The 18,972-nt window shown below is 47.5% G+C and overlaps 1 protein-coding gene across 2 annotated transcripts; it reads left to right on the top strand.

Moving 5' to 3' along the window:
* Positions 1 to 868: 868 nt before the first annotated feature.
* Positions 869 to 10,123, top strand: MUCL3 (mucin like 3). 2 transcript variants are annotated; one of them, XM_024984135.2, is made up of 3 exons: positions 869 to 1,063; positions 7,812 to 8,851; positions 9,360 to 10,123. In XM_024984135.2, the coding sequence occupies exons 1-3, from the start codon at positions 982 to 984 to the stop codon at positions 9,504 to 9,506; spliced, it is 1,269 nt and encodes a 422-aa protein (XP_024839903.1). In that variant the 5' UTR covers positions 869 to 981; the 3' UTR covers positions 9,507 to 10,123. The 2 variants fall into 2 exon arrangements, with proteins under 2 accessions (XP_024839903.1, NP_001422028.1); NM_001435099.1 differs by having other exon boundaries at positions 955 to 1,063; positions 7,707 to 8,851; positions 9,360 to 10,033.
* The last annotated feature ends 8,849 nt before the right edge of the window (positions 10,124 to 18,972 follow it).

Raw genomic sequence — 18,972 nt, 5'->3', positions numbered from 1 at the left:
GCTGACTCCCCAGTAGAGGAGACCCACCGTAAACAAATTAAGTGAGCAATAGGGGTGGTGACTTGAGACCCCCGGACCCACAGCTTCCTCTCTCCTTAGAATCCCAGGGAGCCTGCCCTCCCCCTATGCCAGCCCCAGGCACTGTCTCCTGGGAGCGCAGTATATGAACTTTGACAACCTCTGAGCTAATGTTTGCTTCAGGCAGGGAATCAGGACCAAGGGGAGAGGGAGACTCCAGGGAGGTCCTAGACGGACTGGCCGCCACCCCTGCTGAGGGATACGTCAGTCCCTGGGGTTCCATGTCTGCCTTTGTCTCCGTCTCCACCTGTCCCCACCTGGTGTGTCATCTCTGGACACCTGGAAGCACCTGTCTTTGCAGGAGCCAGACACTGGAGGGCTTTCCCCGTCTCTGCTCTTTCACCTCATACTCATGGGCAGCTCCACCCAGGGCAAAAAGAGTGAACGTGTGTGAGTAAGGGGTGTGTGAGTAAGGGGTGTGTGAGTAAGGGGTGTGGAGAGCTGGGCTGACGTAAGAGAAGTGGAAAGCAGAGGGTGCAGCTGAAGAAGAATCAGAATTTGAATCTCTTCCCAAAACCCAGGCATCCAACTGTCCCCCTCCCCCTCCCACCCCAGCCAGATCTCAGTCTTTCTAGAAGCCACCGTCTGCTCCCCACCAGCCCAGAACCCCGGACGCCACCCACCCAACCCCCACAACCTCTGCTGGGGCTGGGGCAGGAGTTGGTCCCTCCCAGTTGCTTTTCCCTGCCCCCAGATCCCACCCCTTGGGTAGACACACACGTTCCCTGCTACATGACAAAGCTGCTGTGGTCTCCCGTTATCAGGGCACCCCCGCAAGGCGGGGCGGTTCCATTTGTTTAAGATTTCAGCCTGAGGAGCCCCAGCCCCCGTGACGTCAAAGCTGGGCCCATATAAGCTGAGGGGACCCCAACCTACGGCCTCAAGCAGCCATCCAGCTCCGACATGGCCCAGCCAGCCCACTGCATCCGTTCCGTCTTTGGCCTCCAGTGCTTCTTCCTTTTCCTTCTCACCTCTCTGGAGGCAGGTAAGATGCCCTCAGAGGCGAGGGGTCACCATCACACAGGGGCATAGAAAACAGAGAGGAGTTGTTTCTTAGCATGCCTATGGTTGACCAATCGCAGAAATGAACAGCAAGTGAATATGTGGTGGGAAGACGGGTGGGTTCCGAGCTGCTGCATGCAGTTGTCTAGGGTGTACACGGCTCAAATTTGCCAGCTGAGGGGCATGTTGGAGATGAAATACAGCCTATGCTCTGCTTCGCTCTGCTAAAACGTGGCCTGTGAGGCTGCAGACACCAAAGTGGGGCTTCTTCCCGTCTGGATGAAGACACTGGCTGCTGGCAGTCCTGGGTGGGCAGCAGTGGGGATCTGACACTCCCTGAGCATCTGCTTTGTGCAAGGAATTCACGGATGCTCAAAGTACTTCATCTCGTTTCATGTCCTCCAATCTCCTGAGGTGATTAATGATATCCCATTTTATAGTGAGGAAAGTGAGACTCAGAGAGGTAAAATGCTTGTCTAACATCACAGAGGCAAGCGGGGATCCCGCCACACCACCCCCGCCGCTGTCCTCAGGGCGCATAAAGAGCATTTCTTTCCTTGTTCTGCACCGACCTGCCTTCCAGCCCTGGCTCCGGCCCAGGTGCTTAGTCTGGGCTTCTGTAAAATGGGAGGATGCACCAGGCCAACTGGTTACCACACACCAAGTGTCATTCTAGGCATTTCATCTACATTTATTTACTTAATCCTCATGACAACTCAATACGGTGTGTGGTTTTATCCCCATTTTACAGTTGGGAAACATCCCAAGGCTTTGGGAAGAAAGTGAATATAGAAAAGTGTGATGATGGCCGGTATGGGAAAAGAATCTAAAAAAAAATAGAAGAGTGGAGATATATCTGAGTTGTACACCTGAAACTAATACATTGTAAATCAACTATATTCCAATAAAAATTAAAAAGAAAAGTTTGACAAGCCAAATAGATCTCACCAGGTAAAGTGAAATTGCAAAATCAGTTCACTTAATTAAGAGAGAGTTCTGGGACTGAAACTGGGGAGTGGAGATGCCCAAACATAGGGGGCTTTGGGAGGGGCCTGGGCAATTCAGAGGAGGGTCTTTACAAGGTAGACAATTGGCAGAAACAGGTTCAGAGGGACTCTCTACATATTGCATAGAGTCATTCACGGTAATAGCCTTGATGATCCCAAACCAGGGCCCAGAAAGGCCTAAGTATGGACACTCTAGGTCAGGGAAGGCAGCTGCTTTTCCTTCCAATAGTGTTTGACTGAAGGTGACGTTTATCCTTCCCTGAGCTCAGGGTCACGTTGAGGCTGGAGGGGCTGGGGGCAGGTGATGGGGCTGATGGTGGACAGCAGGGGCAGGGGCCAAGGAATCTCTCAGTGTCTCCACCAGGTCTCAGCAGCGCCGTGATTGGAGGCCCTTCCCCGCCCCTCCCACCCACCCCTACCTCAGAGGCACCAGAGCCGCCCTGAGCCACCACCCCAGTCTCACCCACCTTCTCTTCCCCTTCCCGTTAGGCTGGCTGTCTGACCTGCCACTCTCCAGCCCTCTGTCACGCTTCTGCCCAGGGAAAGGATCCTGCAAAGACAGGAGGGAATGAGTCTCGAATCAGCTCCGCACACATTCACTTATTTTTTTTCCTTACATTCACTTTTGAGGGAGATTTACTCTAGGGCAGTGGTCCCCAACTTCTTTGGCACCAGGGACCAGTTTTGTGGAAGAAAATTTTTCCACAGACCGGATGGTGAGGGGGGATGGTTTGGGGATGATTCAAGCTCATTATATTTATTATGCACTTCATTTCTACTATTATTACATCAGCTCCTCCTCAGATCATCAGGCTTTAGATCCCAGAGGTTGGGGATCCCCGCTCTAGGGCATAGGACAGGTGCAAGGCAAACTTGAAATCTGAATTCTGGAGCAGGACACGGGCTCCGTGGGTTTTGGTCTGGGAGATGGCCACGTTAGAGCTTGGCTGGCTGGGACCGAGGGGATGGTGGGGAAGGAAGGGCCCCTGGGTGCTCGGATCCTGCAGAGTGGAACAAGGTGGTGATGGGTGGGGAGGGCTTGAAGCTGGGGTGAGGTTGGGAGGGAGTCAGGGTGGAAGTGGAGTGTGAGTCAGGGCCAGGACATGACTGTGTCCAGCAGAGAGTGAGGCCAGGGTGGGGAGGGAAGAGTGTCAAGAGGAGCGGATGAAGACCTTTAGCCCATAGCTCTGGGGTACGCCCTGTCATTTACCCACGGGACCAATCAATACTCAGCTGCAGATAACTAGATCCTAGAACCCCAGAGTCTGCATCATGCAACCACAGAACCACAGGTGCAGAATCTAGATTAAATCATCACTGCAGAAAGCACAGATGGGGCTGAGGTCCTGGGGAGAATCTAAAAAAGACATTTTCCTACAGTAAGTGTCATTTGATTTAATTTCTATTACAAAAATAATATATTCTCATCCTAGAAACTGGAAAATGGGAAAAAATAGGAAAAGAAAATCTCTTCTAATAAACCCCAGTTGCCCAGTCAAATATTTGAGTGTATTTCTCTTTCATCTTTTTACTATGTCTGCGTTTTAGGTCCCATGTTGCACTTAAACTATATAGACACTTTAACAAGCAGGCAAATGGAGTAAGCCATTTTTGAGGGGTGGGACATCAAGAAACATCAGAAATACTCTTTTGGGTGAGGCTGTTATGACAGAGGCCCCATGGCACAAGTTACTTAGTAGGATGTCCATATTCTTTTCAAACTAGTGAAAGAAGCAGATATAACAGACCTTTGGAACTGTATGCACAGTTTTGATATTGTAAGATTTGTTTTAATTCTTTTATCCAGGCTGAGTATCTACCTCCAGTGTCTTGTGCTAAAGCCAAGTTTTCCTTTGTCTATACCTCAGTGACCAAAACAGTTCTCTTCAGATCATTTTTATAGTAAGTGAAATGAATATCTCATGGTGAAAACTTTCTAGGAAAAGCAAGTTGCTACCAATGGTAGATCTACTGGGCAGAAGACATGGTCATCTCCACCCTGAGGTTTAGTCACTGATTTTCCTCAAGACTCAGGACCATGGGTTACATTGAGCTTCAGCTCCAGATTTTATAATCAATGGTTCCACGGCTATGTGATGTAGATCTGGAATTCTAAGATCTAGTTTTCTAGGTCTAGTTATTGACTATGTGACTCCTGTGGTTAAATAACCGGTATCCCAAAACTGGTGAGTGAGAGGTCTTCTTTCCACATCTTTTCATCTCAGGGCTCCATTACTTAACCCAGCAGAAGTTAAACCTTAGTCTCCCAACTTTCGGAGGTCACAATTATGTTTTTTTTTTTTTTTACTCAATATGCATAATGAAAAGCTATTGGCATGGCTTCTGAAAAGTTTTCATCAGTCTTAAAAAATTCCCTCATTTATCTATTCAACAAATATTTATGAAGTGCCTCCTATGGCCCAGACATTGTTCTAGACTAGAGACATAGGGATGAATAAAACACATAAAGTCCCTGCCACTGGGGGAGTAAACTGCACTTACTATATGTTAGAAAGTGATGAGTGCTCTGTTGATAAAACAGGAAGCAGCTCAGGAACGTGGAGGGCTGCCATTTTGAAAGTGTGGTCAAGGTAGGCACAGAGGTGTAGAAACCAGGGCAGGTAGAAGAGACATCTGGGGCTGCAGAAGGCTGGAGGGCAAGGCCACAGGCTCGGCTTCCCTTACTACCAAGAGAAAAACAAGAAAGTCTGAGATTGTTTCAAAGACTACTACTTCAAAGAGTCTTCTACACTTCAGCACCTTCAGTGCTCCATACTTCCTATAGTCTTCACACTAAACTGGTAGGTTGACATCGTTATTTACTGTTCAGGACCTGAGCCGTCAGAGCATTTAAGTGGCCTGAGTGAAGATGTAAAGCTAGTGAGGGATAGTGCCTGGACTCCATCCTGTCCTCTGACTCCTTAATAAGGCCAGTGGAATTGGCCATTCTGAACTGCCTGTCTGCCTATTTCTTCACTCCATGGATATTTTAGTCATCCCTTATCACATTTAAAAGCATCTGGGGTGTAGTGAAAAGCCTATCTTTGCCAATTACTCACCCTCTTTGAACTCCCTTTTTTCACCTGTAAAATAAGATCATATACTTGCCTCACAAGTTCATGGTGAAGATTAAATGAACAAGTATGTGAACAGCATCCTTCAGGGGTCCCACCAATGTCAGTGTTCTTTCTTCCCCAAGAGGCTGGGCTGACTTATGGGCTATATCACCGACTCAACGAACATGAGTTTGAGTAAACTGCAGGAGTTGGTGATGGACAGGGAGGCCTGGCATGCTGCAGTCCATGGGGTCACAAAGAGTTGGACACGACTGAGCGACTGAACTGAACTGAGTGTGGTCTTTACCAGTAAAAGTCTGGGCCTGGGAACCCAGAATATGTGTTTCAGTTCTGGCTCAACCTCTTATCTGCTGAGTGTCTTTGGGGAGATTGCTTAACCTCTCTTAGCCTTGCTTCCTCATCTATAAAAAGGAAAGGATAATAAATTCTCAATCTCAAAAGGTTGCTGTGAAAAGTAAATGCGTTAATACATGTCCTCCTTCATAAGACCTGCCTGTCTCTCAGTAAGTGTTCCAGAAAGGTTGGCCATTGCTGTGGCCAAGTCACCATTGTGTGCAAGTCATCATTTCTCCAAGAGACTCGAGTTTCTTTGCTGTAAAACAGGGACATTGACAGTTTCTGAGATGTCTTGTGGGGAGCTGGGAGATCAATTACCTTAGAAGACAACCCAGAAAGAATGGCTATGAGGCAACTGGCAGAGTGCCTGGCCCCAAGAAGGGCCCCAGTAAACGATAGCCATGGGTTTCCCTTGTGCCTCAGTGGTAAAGAACCCTCCTGCCAATGTAGGAACCACAGGAGACATGGGTTCGATCCCTGGGTCAGGAAGATCCCCTGGAAGAGGGCATGGTAACTCACTCTAGTATTCTTGCCTGGAGAATCCCAAGGATAGAGGAACCTGGCCAGCTACAGTCCATGGGGTCACAAAGAGTTGGACACGATTGGGTGACTGAGCACACACATACACACGCATGATCAGTATTGTTGCCAAGAAAGTCAGAGAATGACTCCAGCCAGTGAAGTGAGGGCCTGATTGTTCAGCCCTCCTCTCTCCCCACAACCTCAAATCCCATCAAGGGACTTGGGCTTCCCTCCCACTCTTGACCCCTTCTTGCCCACCCATATTTCTTTCAAGGACTGAGTTCCTCAACCGTCAGCCCTCCTAAGCAGTCAGCAGGCGGGTGTGTGGATTGTGGTTTCCTGTGATTGGGAGTGCATCCAGGTTCTGGTCGCCACCTTGAGCTAAAAGAGCCTGGAAATGTCAGTTATGTAACGACGCTGTGTCTCACTCCTCAGTGCTCTCCTGGCCCTTACTCTCCTGGTTAGATATCAGAGACATCTACTCTGCCTCCACTGGTTGTTCTTCCATGGAGTTAAGGCCCATATCTGTTCACTGATGGGGTTCACACCCTGTCCTTAAACATATTCGGTCCCTGCCAATCCAGCGGCCTCATTCACACCTCCTAGGACCCCCAGGTTAATCTCTTTCTCTTTCAAAAGGGCCACCTTCATCTGTCTCAGAGGGCTTCAGGTGTGTGAGAAGGGGGAGCCAATGGGGAACCATAAGGGTTGAGTCCTCTCTTCTGCTTCCTGGGATCCAGATCAACCTTCATCATCAAAATGAAAGTTTCCCAACCTGCTCCTCTACCCACCCTCTGTCCCTCTTTTTATATTCTCGTGAGTCACCAGTGTCTACTTACTGTGGGAGGTTTTGCTAGAGGTCTTCCTTAGTCTCTCACACACTTACATCTTGAATGGAGCTGGACTATTATGGAAAGATGGAGATTAGGACACGTATTCCCTTTCCGCTCAGCTCTGCCATGGAAAGACAACTCTATTCCATAAGTATATAATCTCTAGTGCAATACTTGCAAAGCAAAATACCAGTCAATAATTCCTCTCAAAATCTTACAATGTGATAAACTGGACAGGGGTAGAGGTTGTAAGCTCAGTCGCTCAGTTGTGTCCAACTCTACTCAACTCCTGGACTGTAGCCCACCAGGCTTCTCTGTCCATGGAATTTTCCAGGCAAGAATACTGGAGTGGGTTGCCATTTCCCCCTCCAGGGGATCTTCCCGACCCAGGGATTGAACTCGTGTCTCTTGCATCTCCTGCATTGGCAGGGGGGTTCTTTACCACTGTGCCATGTGGGAAACCCGGGTAGAGGTTAACAGTCACACAAACAACTGGCATGTCACGTTGAAGGTAGCAGGAAAGAGTAACTAACAAAGAATTTTTTGAGCACTGAGATGAAGTTGGAGCTTATTTGCTGAGAAAGATGAGGAAAAAGGCCATAAAGCTAGGAAGATCAAAATTGAGGAGTGAGGAGCAGAGGTGGAGAGGAGAGAGGCGGCATTCCTGCTGAAATGCCACACCAGAGGTCCAGAGAGTGGAGGTGAGAACGGGAATGAGATAGCAGGGTATTCCAAAGAGACTGGCTGGGGAGACATAGCTGGGATAACAAAGGGAGCCCTACAGATGACATAAGAAGGGAAACAGGGAAGAGCATGGAGGAAGTTTCTTATTTGCCTCTCTCCCTTCACAGGTGCTGCCACACTTCAAGAACGCCGGAAAACTGGCGAATCCTCAATCTTTCTGGCTCCAGACCTTGGTTCCATTACCTTGTCTAACCACACTGCTTTTCATTCAGAATACAGCTCTTCAGACGCCCTGATATCTACAGAAACCCATAAGCCAAAGCACCAATGCACTACCACGCACCGCTCCAAGCTGGCTCACCAAAGCTCCACAACCCAAGTTGCTCCTCCTGCTTCTGAACAGACCTCCAGCAAACAAAGAATAGGGCCAACTACCAAGAACGAACATGCTTCTGAACCTAATGACACCACTAATACAGATAGGGAAACACATACAACTCCAGTACCCAACAGAAAGAATACCACTTGTCTTAAGAGCACAACAAGCAGATCAACAGTGACAAGCAAATCAGCCAAAGTTGTAAGTAGCACCTCAAACAAGACTACTGAAAAGACAACACAAAACCTAGGAAAAGGGAGTGACCACAAGCAATCAACCACAGGGTGCCATGAGTGGACCACAGGAACCCCAGTAAAGTCCACAGAACATGAAGCAAAGACCACAGGGGACAATGAGAGGGCCACTGGAGCCTCAGAAAAGTCCACAGGACACGAAGGAAAGACCACATCAAACCATGAGAGGCCCACTGAAACCTACAGAGGAAATATCACACGGGGCCAAGAGAACACCACAGGAACCCCAGAAACGCCCACAGAACATGAAGGAAAGACCACATGGACCCATTATAAGACCACAGGAGGTTCAGCAAAATCTACTAGACATCAAGAAAAGACCACGTCGGTCACTGAGATCATAAAAACGTCAATAAAACTCACAGCAAAAAACACAGCAGCCACAGAGAACATAAGACCTACAGTGAAAGTCACAGGAAATGCATCTATCAGCACTAGATCTCCTTGTACCAGTAACAAGGCTCCCCGGTGTGTACGCACTGGTTCCTCTACACCCCCCACGTCAATTGTGTCAGACGCCCCCGACAACAAGAGCCATACACAGCAGAACAAAAATGACTCACAAGTTGTCCCTGAGGGAGAAACGGAAGGGAGTGATTCCTTCCCTGCATGGGCCATAGTGGTCGTGATCCTGTTGAGTGTGATTCTCCTTCTGGTGTTCATCAGCCTGATTGTCCTGGTAAGGGAGAGTAATGGCCAGGGAGGGTGAATCCATGGAACAGGGAGTTGAGATGATATATGGATCAGAACTGGAGGGAATGATAAGTCAAGGAAAAGCGGCATGGTGTGGGAAAAGATAATAGAGGGAATGTGGTGGTGGAAACTATGGAGAAAAAAAATAGATGCATGGGACATGAAAAATGGAATTGGGAAGCAAGCAGTGACTGAGAAAAAAAAGCTGTGAAGCAGGGAAAATGTAGGGGTTGGAGACAGAGTCTGGGGGTAAGAATAGGCGACATTCGGATAAAGAAAATAGGACAGAAGAGGAAACTGGAAATGAAGTCTGGAACTCTATACTGAATGTGGGACTGGAATAAGGATTAGGATTTGAATGGAATCTTGGGAAAGGAGCAAGTCAAAGGTCCAAGGTCAGGGAGAACAGAATTGAGGACCTGAGATACGGGTGTTGATAAAGGCAAATGGCATGGCAGATGGTACTCACTCCTCTTTTCTCCTCCCAATCACAGGCCTCCTACTTGGCTCGAACATGCCGTGCACTGACCCAGAACACTGAGAATAATGACTCAGAGAATGTCGGGGGCTCCAATTCCTACCCAGTTTACTTGATGGAGCAACAGACTCTCGGCCCATCCCAGACACCTGGCCCACGATGATCATTCAGAAGTCGCTCACCCCTAGATTTTCCATGACCTATCCCTTTCCTGGATGAGACCCATAACAGGGACCCACAATTGTGAGTCCCACAAGTGAGACCCACAGTTCCTATTTCCTGGACTCCAAGAAGGGCAAAGTACTGAGAGTTAACACGCTAACATTTCAACTGCTGTGCTCTTATTTAAACCAGTCAAGGCGTGAGATGATAAGCAAAAAGGATGTGAGTTTGGGATGGATGTATGGGGTGGAGATCAATATAGGACTCCGAGTCCTTGGAGAGGGCAGCACAGTTGGGGAGTCCTGGGAGGGGGCAGCACAGTGGGGGAGCCTTAGAAAGCAATGCTCCAGACCTGACCGAGTCAGGATTATAGGCAGCGGGAGTCAAAAGACAGAGCCTGTGGGTTTCAGGACCAACCTATATTATTTCCACCTCTCACTTAGAGTTTCTGTGTGGACAGCTTTGTCTCTCAGTTCCTAGGGCCCTTGATTTTTTTTTTTTTTTAAATAAAAAAATATTTAAAAGAAATGAGAAGAAAAGAGGATTTCTTTCTCCACCCTCTACATTCTCAGAAAAATTCCAGGAAAGATCATCCCACAGAATGATATCTCCCACCTAGATGGCTTGGCCCTCTTCCTTCTGAATCCCTTAGTTTTTCTAAATGTCTACAGTGGGCATCCTGTTGCTGGGTTGTGAGTGGGCATGCAGGGAGGGATTTTTGTTTGGCCTGCAGTCTCTTCCATGGATCTCCACCCCAGGCCTTCCTTGACAGTGTTCCCCACTCATCATTTATTTTTCTTGTGTCTTCCCCTAAAGCCCCAAAGTCTTGGCTTTTTCCTGTAGACGTCACCCATCTTCTCTACTGCCCCTATCCTCTCTCCTCACACCTTCACCCCTGATTCTGATTTTTCTCCTTACAGACATTTCATCTGGGTTTTTCTCTCCAATTTATTAAAGTTCTTTCCTCTATTACTGATTGGGCAGAAGGAGAGTCAGCTGATGACAGATAGCTTCTTTCTATCCATTGTTCTTTCTATAATAAAGTGTAAAATAGTTATAAAATAAAGCATAATAATTACTGGACTATCAGTTGGGAGAAAGTCCTGACATGTTCCTGGCTTTAGCTGTGACCTTGCAGAGAACCTTGAGCAGGAGTGGCTAGAAGTCAGGGATTCTTTGGAGGGTAAGGAAGAGAAGGCCGAATCTCCATTGCTCCTAAAATGGCTTATTCCTGGATTTCGAGAAGAGCCAGCCTGAATTCATGCTTGGCTCATTTGAATGGTGACAAAATGAGGAGAAAATGGGTTAGTAAGCAAGTATTTCTAAGTACCTATTATACATTCTGTTGAGGACTACAAAAAAGTATAAGACATTGCTCTCATCTGAGACACCAAAACAGGAAAGTAGGAATTAATTCAATAAGAGTTATCACAAGGCAGTACTACACAAAATAAAACAAGACTCCAATTAATTAAGCCCAAATTTATGCACATCTGCCATGTCCAGTACTCCTTAAGACAGCAGCCCTGCTCTAAAATCATTCTGTGTCCAGACGTAGGTCCCGACAGAACATCTGCCGGTCATCCATGTAGCCTTGGGTCTCACCCTTGCTAGAAGAGGATAAGGCAAGAGTGAGAGAGAAAGGCAAGAGAAAGGCTCTCTAGGTTTGCCAAAGGCCTTCCAACCTTGACTCCGTCCAGAATCAAGCAGCAGGGTCGTGGGCAGCTTTTTGGCAACCCCCTTTGCAAGAGGCTGGAAGGCCATCATGGACACCACTCCTGGTCTGGATTTTCCTATCACTGGATCATCTGCCAGGACCCAGCTCTGGGCTGGGAGGGCCCTCAGGCCTGAGGAGCTCTCTGCATCTCCCGCTGCAGATCCCTAACGTGGGTTCTGAAAAGCAGGCAAGCCAGGTGCAGAGGGGGCCCCAACATATGTGCCTGGAGAGAGCCTGGAGGCAGAGAGGGACGCCTGGTTTCCAGAGAAGGCTGGGATGCTGTAGGAAGAAAGGAGGAGGCAGCCGGGTTTCCAGACTCTTGACAGATGGTGACTGATCATGTGACAGCTGCCAGGACAGGAGGTCACTCGCCCTGGGAGGAAAGCAGATACCCCCTAACCCCAGACTCTTAAACACTGAATTTTCCCAGCCCGGACCCTAATCAAAGAACTTAAACAAAACAGAGCAAAACAGCCAACCCGACCAATGCCTGCCCCTCAAGGCACCAAAATGGAGCACTCGGGGTCAAAGGGCCCGTGTTTGGGGGAGTGGGGATGGTTCTTCATCTCCCCAAAGCAAACGGGGACTATGGGCCCCAGGGCGCGGCCTTGAAGGTCTCCCTTCTCACTTGTCTCTCCCAGGATAATGATCACTTGGAAATCGAAGGACAAATCCTTTAACAAGATCTGGAGCTGGGCTCGGGTTAGGAAAAATTACTTAAGGAGTGAGTGGCAAGCCAGGGAATCGGCTCCCGGCTCACAGGCTTATCGCTGCCCCCGCTCCCGGGGCCCCAGTTCCGGGGGAGAGGAGAGCACTGCCCTGGCCGAGGGCGCCCAAGACCCCAAGGGCTGGAGGGGGCTCCGGGTGCGAGAGCAGCCGGGGCGCCGGGTTCCCCAGGCGGGGACGCGGCCCTCCGTCCCTGGAGGCCACACTTGACCTGCGGCTGCGGAACTCGCTCCCTAACAGCTCAGCGTCAGCCCGAATCCGGCTCACCATCTGGCGGAGGGCGACACCAGAGGGCGACAGTCCCCGGCTGCGGACTCACCACCCTCGCTTCCCCCAGCGGAACGCCCGGCTTATCTGGCTCCGGAGGATGCCCTCCAACCGCCCTGAAGCCCCTCTGACGAGGAAAAAGGCGGTAGGGGGCTGTTTCAGGCGAGTCCCCTCTCCTGGCCTCAGCCACAGTCGCTGAGAGCCCCACAACCTCCACGTAACGTCTGTGCCCACGACACGCCCTATTTGGTTTTTGGCTGTGCGGGAAAGCTATGGGATCTTAGTTCCCTGACCAGGGATCGAACCCCAGCCTTTTGTGCTGAAAGCGCTAGAGTCTTAACCACTGGACCACCGGGAAAGTTCCGGCACCCTCTATTCTGATCTCTGAATCCACCCAGGCCTCCTCCAAAGTCTCTAAGACTACCGGGCCTCAGCAACAACATCCGTGTCCACCGCAGCCTCCACCATCAGGACCACAACATCTGAGAGCACCATGGCCTCCGCCCCCAATCCTGAGAGGAGGACAGCTGCTTACACAGCCTCTGATACCGCAGCTGCTAAGTCGCTTCAGTCGTGTCCGACTCTGTGTGACCCCAGAGACGGCCTCCCACCAGGCTCCCCCGTCCCTGGGATTCTCCAGGCAAGAACACTGGAGTGGGTTGCCATTTCCTTCTCCAATGCATGAAAGTGAAAAGTGAAAGCGAAGTCGCTCAGTTGTGTGACTCCTAGCGACTCCATGGACTGCAGCCTACCAGGTTCCTCTGTCCATGGGATTTTTCCAGGCAAGAGTATTGGAGTGGGGTGATACTGCAGCAGTCTCCACTAAAACCTCTGCCCCTGCCACAGCTACCACAGTGCCCACTGAGACCACCACAGCTTCCATGGTGGCATCTGTGCCCATCACAGTCTCCACCAATGAAACCACCACAGGCTTTGAGACCACCCACCATGGCTTCTACCATAGCCTCAGGAACCCCTGTGGAGTCTGTGCCCACCCAGGCCTCTGAAACTACTGTGGCCATCTCAAAATACTGAGTATTGGTATTGGTCCAGAGGATGTGAAGGATACTTCACAAGTCAAATCTTGCTTGTTATTTGTCTTTCCAAATAAAGTGCTGGAACACAGCCACGCCTATTTGTTTACATTTATAGCTGCTTTCCAGCTACTTTGCATAATTGTGACAGAGACTGTGACCAAATGGCTTAAAAATCTACCATCTAGCTCTTTACAGGAAGAGTTTGCCAACCTTGCTCTAGTCCAAGACCAAAACTAGTTTTTTTTCATACTCCGGCACTTGCTGTTAAAAAAACCCATCTCTGCACTTGCCATCAGCACTCATAATGGAACTGATTCTACCCACTTTGTTCCGACACCTTCTGCTATTCCAGTGACTGAGACTGTTCTATCAGCATAGCCACTTCCCATCTAAACACAACATTGCTGTGGACACCACCATCTCTAATGCCTCTTCTATATCAGGTCCTCCCCCCTTGTCTGAGTCCCCTCTCCTCCTGCCCCGGCCCCTGGGGTCACCATCTTCTTCATGTGGATCAGGTTCTTCCACATCTATTTGGAGCACACTCAGCTCGACTTTGTTGATCACCACGAATGTGTTCAATTTATATCACCTCTGCTCCAAGTCATGACCATTGCCTCATCCATGGGTAAATCTTATTCTGTCATCTCTTCCTCCAGCACTATCCTTATACCCAGTGACTAGATCACAAGAGTATCAGACCCTGTTCCTGCACACCCTCTTCCCTGTGGGTGGCCACTTCCATAATTGAATAGATCTCCCACTTCTCCATCAGCCATGGTCACATTTCCTCAATCTTCTGCCTCCACCATCCGCAGTACCATCCATGCATGTATTCTACCTCCTCTTCTGAAAGACACTCGTCTCCATTCTGGGGACTGTGGCCTCGGGAGAATCACTTTCTACTGTCTCTCTTCCCACCGCAACACCTCCCCTCAAACCAGCACCACAGTTGTGTTAGAGTCAACCCCTCTGCTCTAAGGACACCTGCCTCTCCATTAATTTTCTCCACTACAAGTCCATCATGTTGGGTAATCTATTTCCCAGGCACTAGGATCCCTGCAACAAAACCCAGATACCCCCATTTCTGTCACCCCCGCTCCTGGAGTGAACTCCACATCTCCTGCTACCAGCAATGCCATCCCTGGGATAGCCCTGATGCCCCATATACCTCTGGCCTGGGCACATCCATTATTGGAGCATCATCCACCACCACAGTGCCAGGTACTAGGACCACCAGGACAGGATATCCCCACGAGCCAACCAGCAGTCCTGGAATCAGCACCATCTCCCATGAAACAAGCCCTGTCAGCATGGGCACAAACATAAGTTAGTGTGAACCACATGCCAACCCATGTGCTTCAACCGAATGGATATTTGCAGCCTGAGGCATCACCCTCATTTCTCTGGCTGCAGCTGTGGCTGAGTTGGACTAACGCAGGACTGAGTTTTGTCTGGTGAATTACTGTGCACGGAGAGGGGGGGACCCACCTAGAAGATGGATCATGAATGGGAACAGAATAATAGAAATGGGACCAGTAAGACATTCAGAACGAGAAAGCAATGTGTGGCAACTCACGCATGCTAGCCTCATCAACACGAGATCAGCGGGAGCAAACTTGTCTCACTAAGTCAGATTTATTGGCTTGTTGTACCAAAAGAGACTGTACACTAGAGGGACTAAGGAGCTTCTTATCAACTAAGGAAGAGGCATTGTAGTGTTGAGGAAAGCGTGGAGTTTGGGTGCAAGTTAAATGAAGCAGTTTTAATAAGCTTAGAACAAAGCAGGACTGTGTGTACAAGGATCCACAGCGACGGGAGACTGTGAAGTAGACCTGGTTTCCTTGGAAACTGTATAATTACAAGAGACCTGGAATGTTATTCAGAAAGTCTCATCTCCCCCAGGGTAGGAATTCCAGGCTGCTTCTCTATGGCAGAGTGACTTAGATTCTCCAGATAAGAATGGGCTATTTCCTTCTTACTGATTCAAATGGCAAATTTTCAATAGTCTATGATTTCACAGAACTAAATTTTTCATTGACAAAATCATTGAAAGTGAGTAAGTCACTCAAAGAAGGGGGCTGTTTTGATGCTTCACAGCTGCAGTGTGTCCTTGGGAAAAATACTTTCAGTGATCTTTGCATCTGGTTTGATCTACATTGTTATCCCAGCCTGGTGAACTATAAGATAGACTGTTACCTTCTCCGTCAGAGTTTTACTTTCTCACATGACATAATACAAAGGCCACAAGAGGGAGCAAAACAGAAAATATAAATGATAGATTATACAGCAAGAAGTAGAAAAAAAGAAAACAAAGATGAAGTGGCGGCCCAAGAGAAAGGTAAATGCATGGGTCTATGTGGTGTGAACAGAGGCGAGGATAAAGGAAAGCATATCTTTTTTTAAAAAAATAGCTGGAACTAAAACTAAGTGTTAATTTTAATTCTGGAATTCCTAAAAAATAAAGCAAAAAGACAACTACACTGTAATGTATTCCTTCTGCCAAACTAAAGACACAAGAGATTTCCTGAGAAGCAAATTGCATTTCCAGAAAAAAGGCACTCTCAAAGAAATCAAGAAATTTATTACATGAATCCTGTAATGAGACAGCAGACTCATAATAGAGTCCGTCTTCCACTATGATTTTGTAAAAGATCCAAAGCACATATAAAAAGGGGCATTTCTTAAATTGATCTTATCTAAAATCCAGCCCACTCAAGTTCTCCATTTCTCATTTCAGGAGCAATATTTAAAATATTTACCGGCAGAATGGCACAAACCTTGGTTTTGGTGCAGAGCCTGAGAAGAATCCTACTGTGTCTGGTTATTTCTTTCGTCTGACTGTGGCAAGTCCTGGGGTCCTGAGGGAAGGTCTTTGATTGGAGGGACTTTGCTCAGGGGGCTGTGTACAGTGGTTATTTATCAACTGGTAGAGAAGAATTTTAATATTTTAACAACTGATGTGACCTGACCTTTAAGCATAGATCTGGGTGTAAGTCTAGAATGGAGTATGAAGCACTATAAATTCAAAACATCTTCCCTACGTCCTGAATTCCAGTAATTTTAAGGTGATGTCTGGCTGTGATTTTCATTTTGGTACTCCCAGGTAGATCCTCAAGTGTGGCTGCCATTCATGTTGAACATGCCCATCTAAGAGTGTGACTGTAAAGCTTTAAATAAAATAACATTTAGCAGTTAAAAAAAAAAAAGCTGGAACTATGCACTAAAAAAAGGATCTTTAGAAGGGATGAACATTTGGCCCCCAACAGATTTTTCACTATCATAGATATCCCTACATGCTAATTCCCAGGATGAGAGTAAGGGGCTCTTTTCCCCTGTTTTTATTATTTTACCTAAGTGAAAAGAAATTCACTTTTGTAGGTGCCTCTTGTGTGTGTGTGTTAGTCACTCAGTCATGTCTGACTCTTTGTGACCCCCAAGGACTGTAGCCCACCAGGCTCCTCTGTCCAGGGGATTTCCCAGACAAGAATGCTGGAGTGGGTTGCCATGCCCTCCTCCAGGGGATCTTCCTGACACAGGCTCCGAACGTGGGTCTCCTGCACTGCAAGGCAGATTCTTTACCATCTGAGCCACCAGGGGTACCTCTTAGCACACATCAAATAAGTTGGACACACTAAGGGAGGGTAACAAGAAAATACCCTTAGCAAGGACAGAGCCCCATTCTTGTATAGAGGAGGCTTCTGAGCTTTGAGAGCTGACCTATTTGGAGGCCTAAAGCCCCCTGCAGTTCTCTGGGGGTGGGAGAGGAGTGACAGCCACATGCCAGTGGCAGAAGGCGTTTCTGCATTCTATTCTCCATCCTAGTTTTAACCCTCTAATATATCTTTCTTGTTTAATTTTTTTTTAATGTATTTATACTGTCTGGGGACTTCCCTGGTGGTCCAGTGATTAAGAATCTACCTTCCAATGCAGGAGATGTGGGTTCAATCCCTGGTCGAGGAACTAAGATCCCACATGCCACAGGGCAACTATTATAAGCCCATGAGCCACAACTATAGAGAAGCCCGTACACCTCAACGAATACCCAGTGCAGACGAAATATTTAAATATATATATATATCTATACTTTCCTTTTTTGGCAGTATGTATTCCTGAAGTAGACTTCAATGTATGTAGGATAAGCCAGAGTAAATACACAATAAATAAATGAAAAATCCACACACCAGCCACAAATGGCTGGCATAATTTATAATCAACATACTTGCATTTCTTATTTCAGATTCTCTGATCCCTCCCAGTGGGGAGAACAAAATGTGACTTACCAGCCATGAACAATCCTCTAATTGTTTAAGGTAAAGATGTAATAATAATAACTAGTACTTTATTAACTGTGTAGGTCCTGGTCTAAAGTACAAAAAAGCATTGTTTCTCCTTAATTCTGCTTACTCTTATTATTCCATTTTACAGGCTAGACACTGCAGTCAGAGACTGAAGGCGCTTGTTGAAGATCACAGGGCGAGGTGGTGACAGAACTGGGGCTCTAACTCAAGTCTGCTTCACAGGAGAGTCTGTGCTCTTAGCCTCAGTGTTTAAAGCTGGTTCTCCAACTTTTAGTTCTTAATGGGCCTTCCTTTATCTTAAAAAATAATTGAAGTGTAACTTACAAGAAGTGCACAGATCTCAAGTGTACATCTTGATTATTTTAAAAATGTGTACGCACCCGAATAACCACCAACCCATTCAAAATAGTGAACATTCCTAGCATCTGAGTAGTTTCTGTGTCTACTCCCTGTCAATACCTGCCTGACCAACTATTATTCTGACTTCTAATTTATGAACTCTCATAAGTTTCTTGTTTTTACTTGCCCTCATCAACATGTGACTTTCTTGGCTGATAAACACAATGAAAGCCTCCCTATTTCTGGGAGACTCTTGGCTGTGGATTTGCCAAGGTAGAGGGCAATGATCGTAGCATTCATATAGAGAATATGTAAGTGCAGTAATCACTGTTACTGTTTTCTCAGAGATGCTGAAAAAAAATAAGAGGAAGAGAGATACACACCAAGAATGGATGAAAAGAGAAAATTTGTGATTTTTGGCAATCCAAGTTTTAATGATCTGAAAGAAAAGGATTTAACTTTAATAATATATATATTTTCTCTTTTATAAGAACTTTTAAAATAATTTTATTTATTTGTTTTTGGCTGTGCTGGGTCTCTGTTGCTGTGTGGGCTTTGCTCTAGTTGTGGAGATCAGGGGCTACTCTCTAGTTTCAGTGCTCGGGCTTCTCATTTCAGTGGCTTCTCTTGTGAAGCACAGAATCTAGCAGGATGCACGGACTTCAGTAGTTGCGGCTCCCGGGCTCTAGAGCTCTAGAGCACAGGCTCAACAGCTGTAGGCACGGGCTTAGACGCGCCGCAGAATGTGGGATCTTCTTGGATCAGTGATCGAACCCGTGTCCCTTGCTTTGGCAGGTGGATTCTTTACCTGCCACCAGGGAAGCCCCTAGAAGGACATTTCTATTTCCCTGATAAAAAAAGAGGCATTTACAACCTCCATGACCACAGAATTGACATTGGTCTGGACCTTGACTCAAGATTGGGCTCTGGAATGTTCCATGGCCTAGAAAATGAACTGGATCATGGAGGAGCATAGGCTTTAGACACAGGGTAGGCCATGGACAGTGCCATGAATTGATGAAGGACAGGGAAGCCTGGCATGCTGCAGTCCACAAAGTTGCAAAGAGTTGGACATGACTG

The sequence above is a fragment of the Bos taurus genome, chromosome 23, assembly GCF_002263795.3.
Source record: "Bos taurus isolate L1 Dominette 01449 registration number 42190680 breed Hereford chromosome 23, ARS-UCD2.0, whole genome shotgun sequence".
Classification (NCBI taxonomy): Eukaryota; Metazoa; Chordata; class Mammalia; order Artiodactyla; family Bovidae; genus Bos; species Bos taurus.
Note: the sequence above shows the minus strand (reverse complement) of the source record. Positions and strands in the feature narration are given on the sequence as shown.

Excerpts from the sequence above, each read along its gene's own strand:
- MUCL3 (NM_001435099.1), top strand. The coding sequence starts at position 982 with ATGGCCCAGCCAGCCCACTGCATCCGTTCCGTCTTTGGCCTCCAGTGC. Across the intron at positions 1,064-7,706 it reads TCTCACCTCTCTGGAGGCAG|GTGCTGCCACACTTCAAGAA; the intron begins GTAAGATGCCCT and ends CTCCCTTCACAG. Across the intron at positions 8,852-9,359 it reads TCATCAGCCTGATTGTCCTG|GCCTCCTACTTGGCTCGAAC; the intron begins GTAAGGGAGAGT and ends TCCCAATCACAG.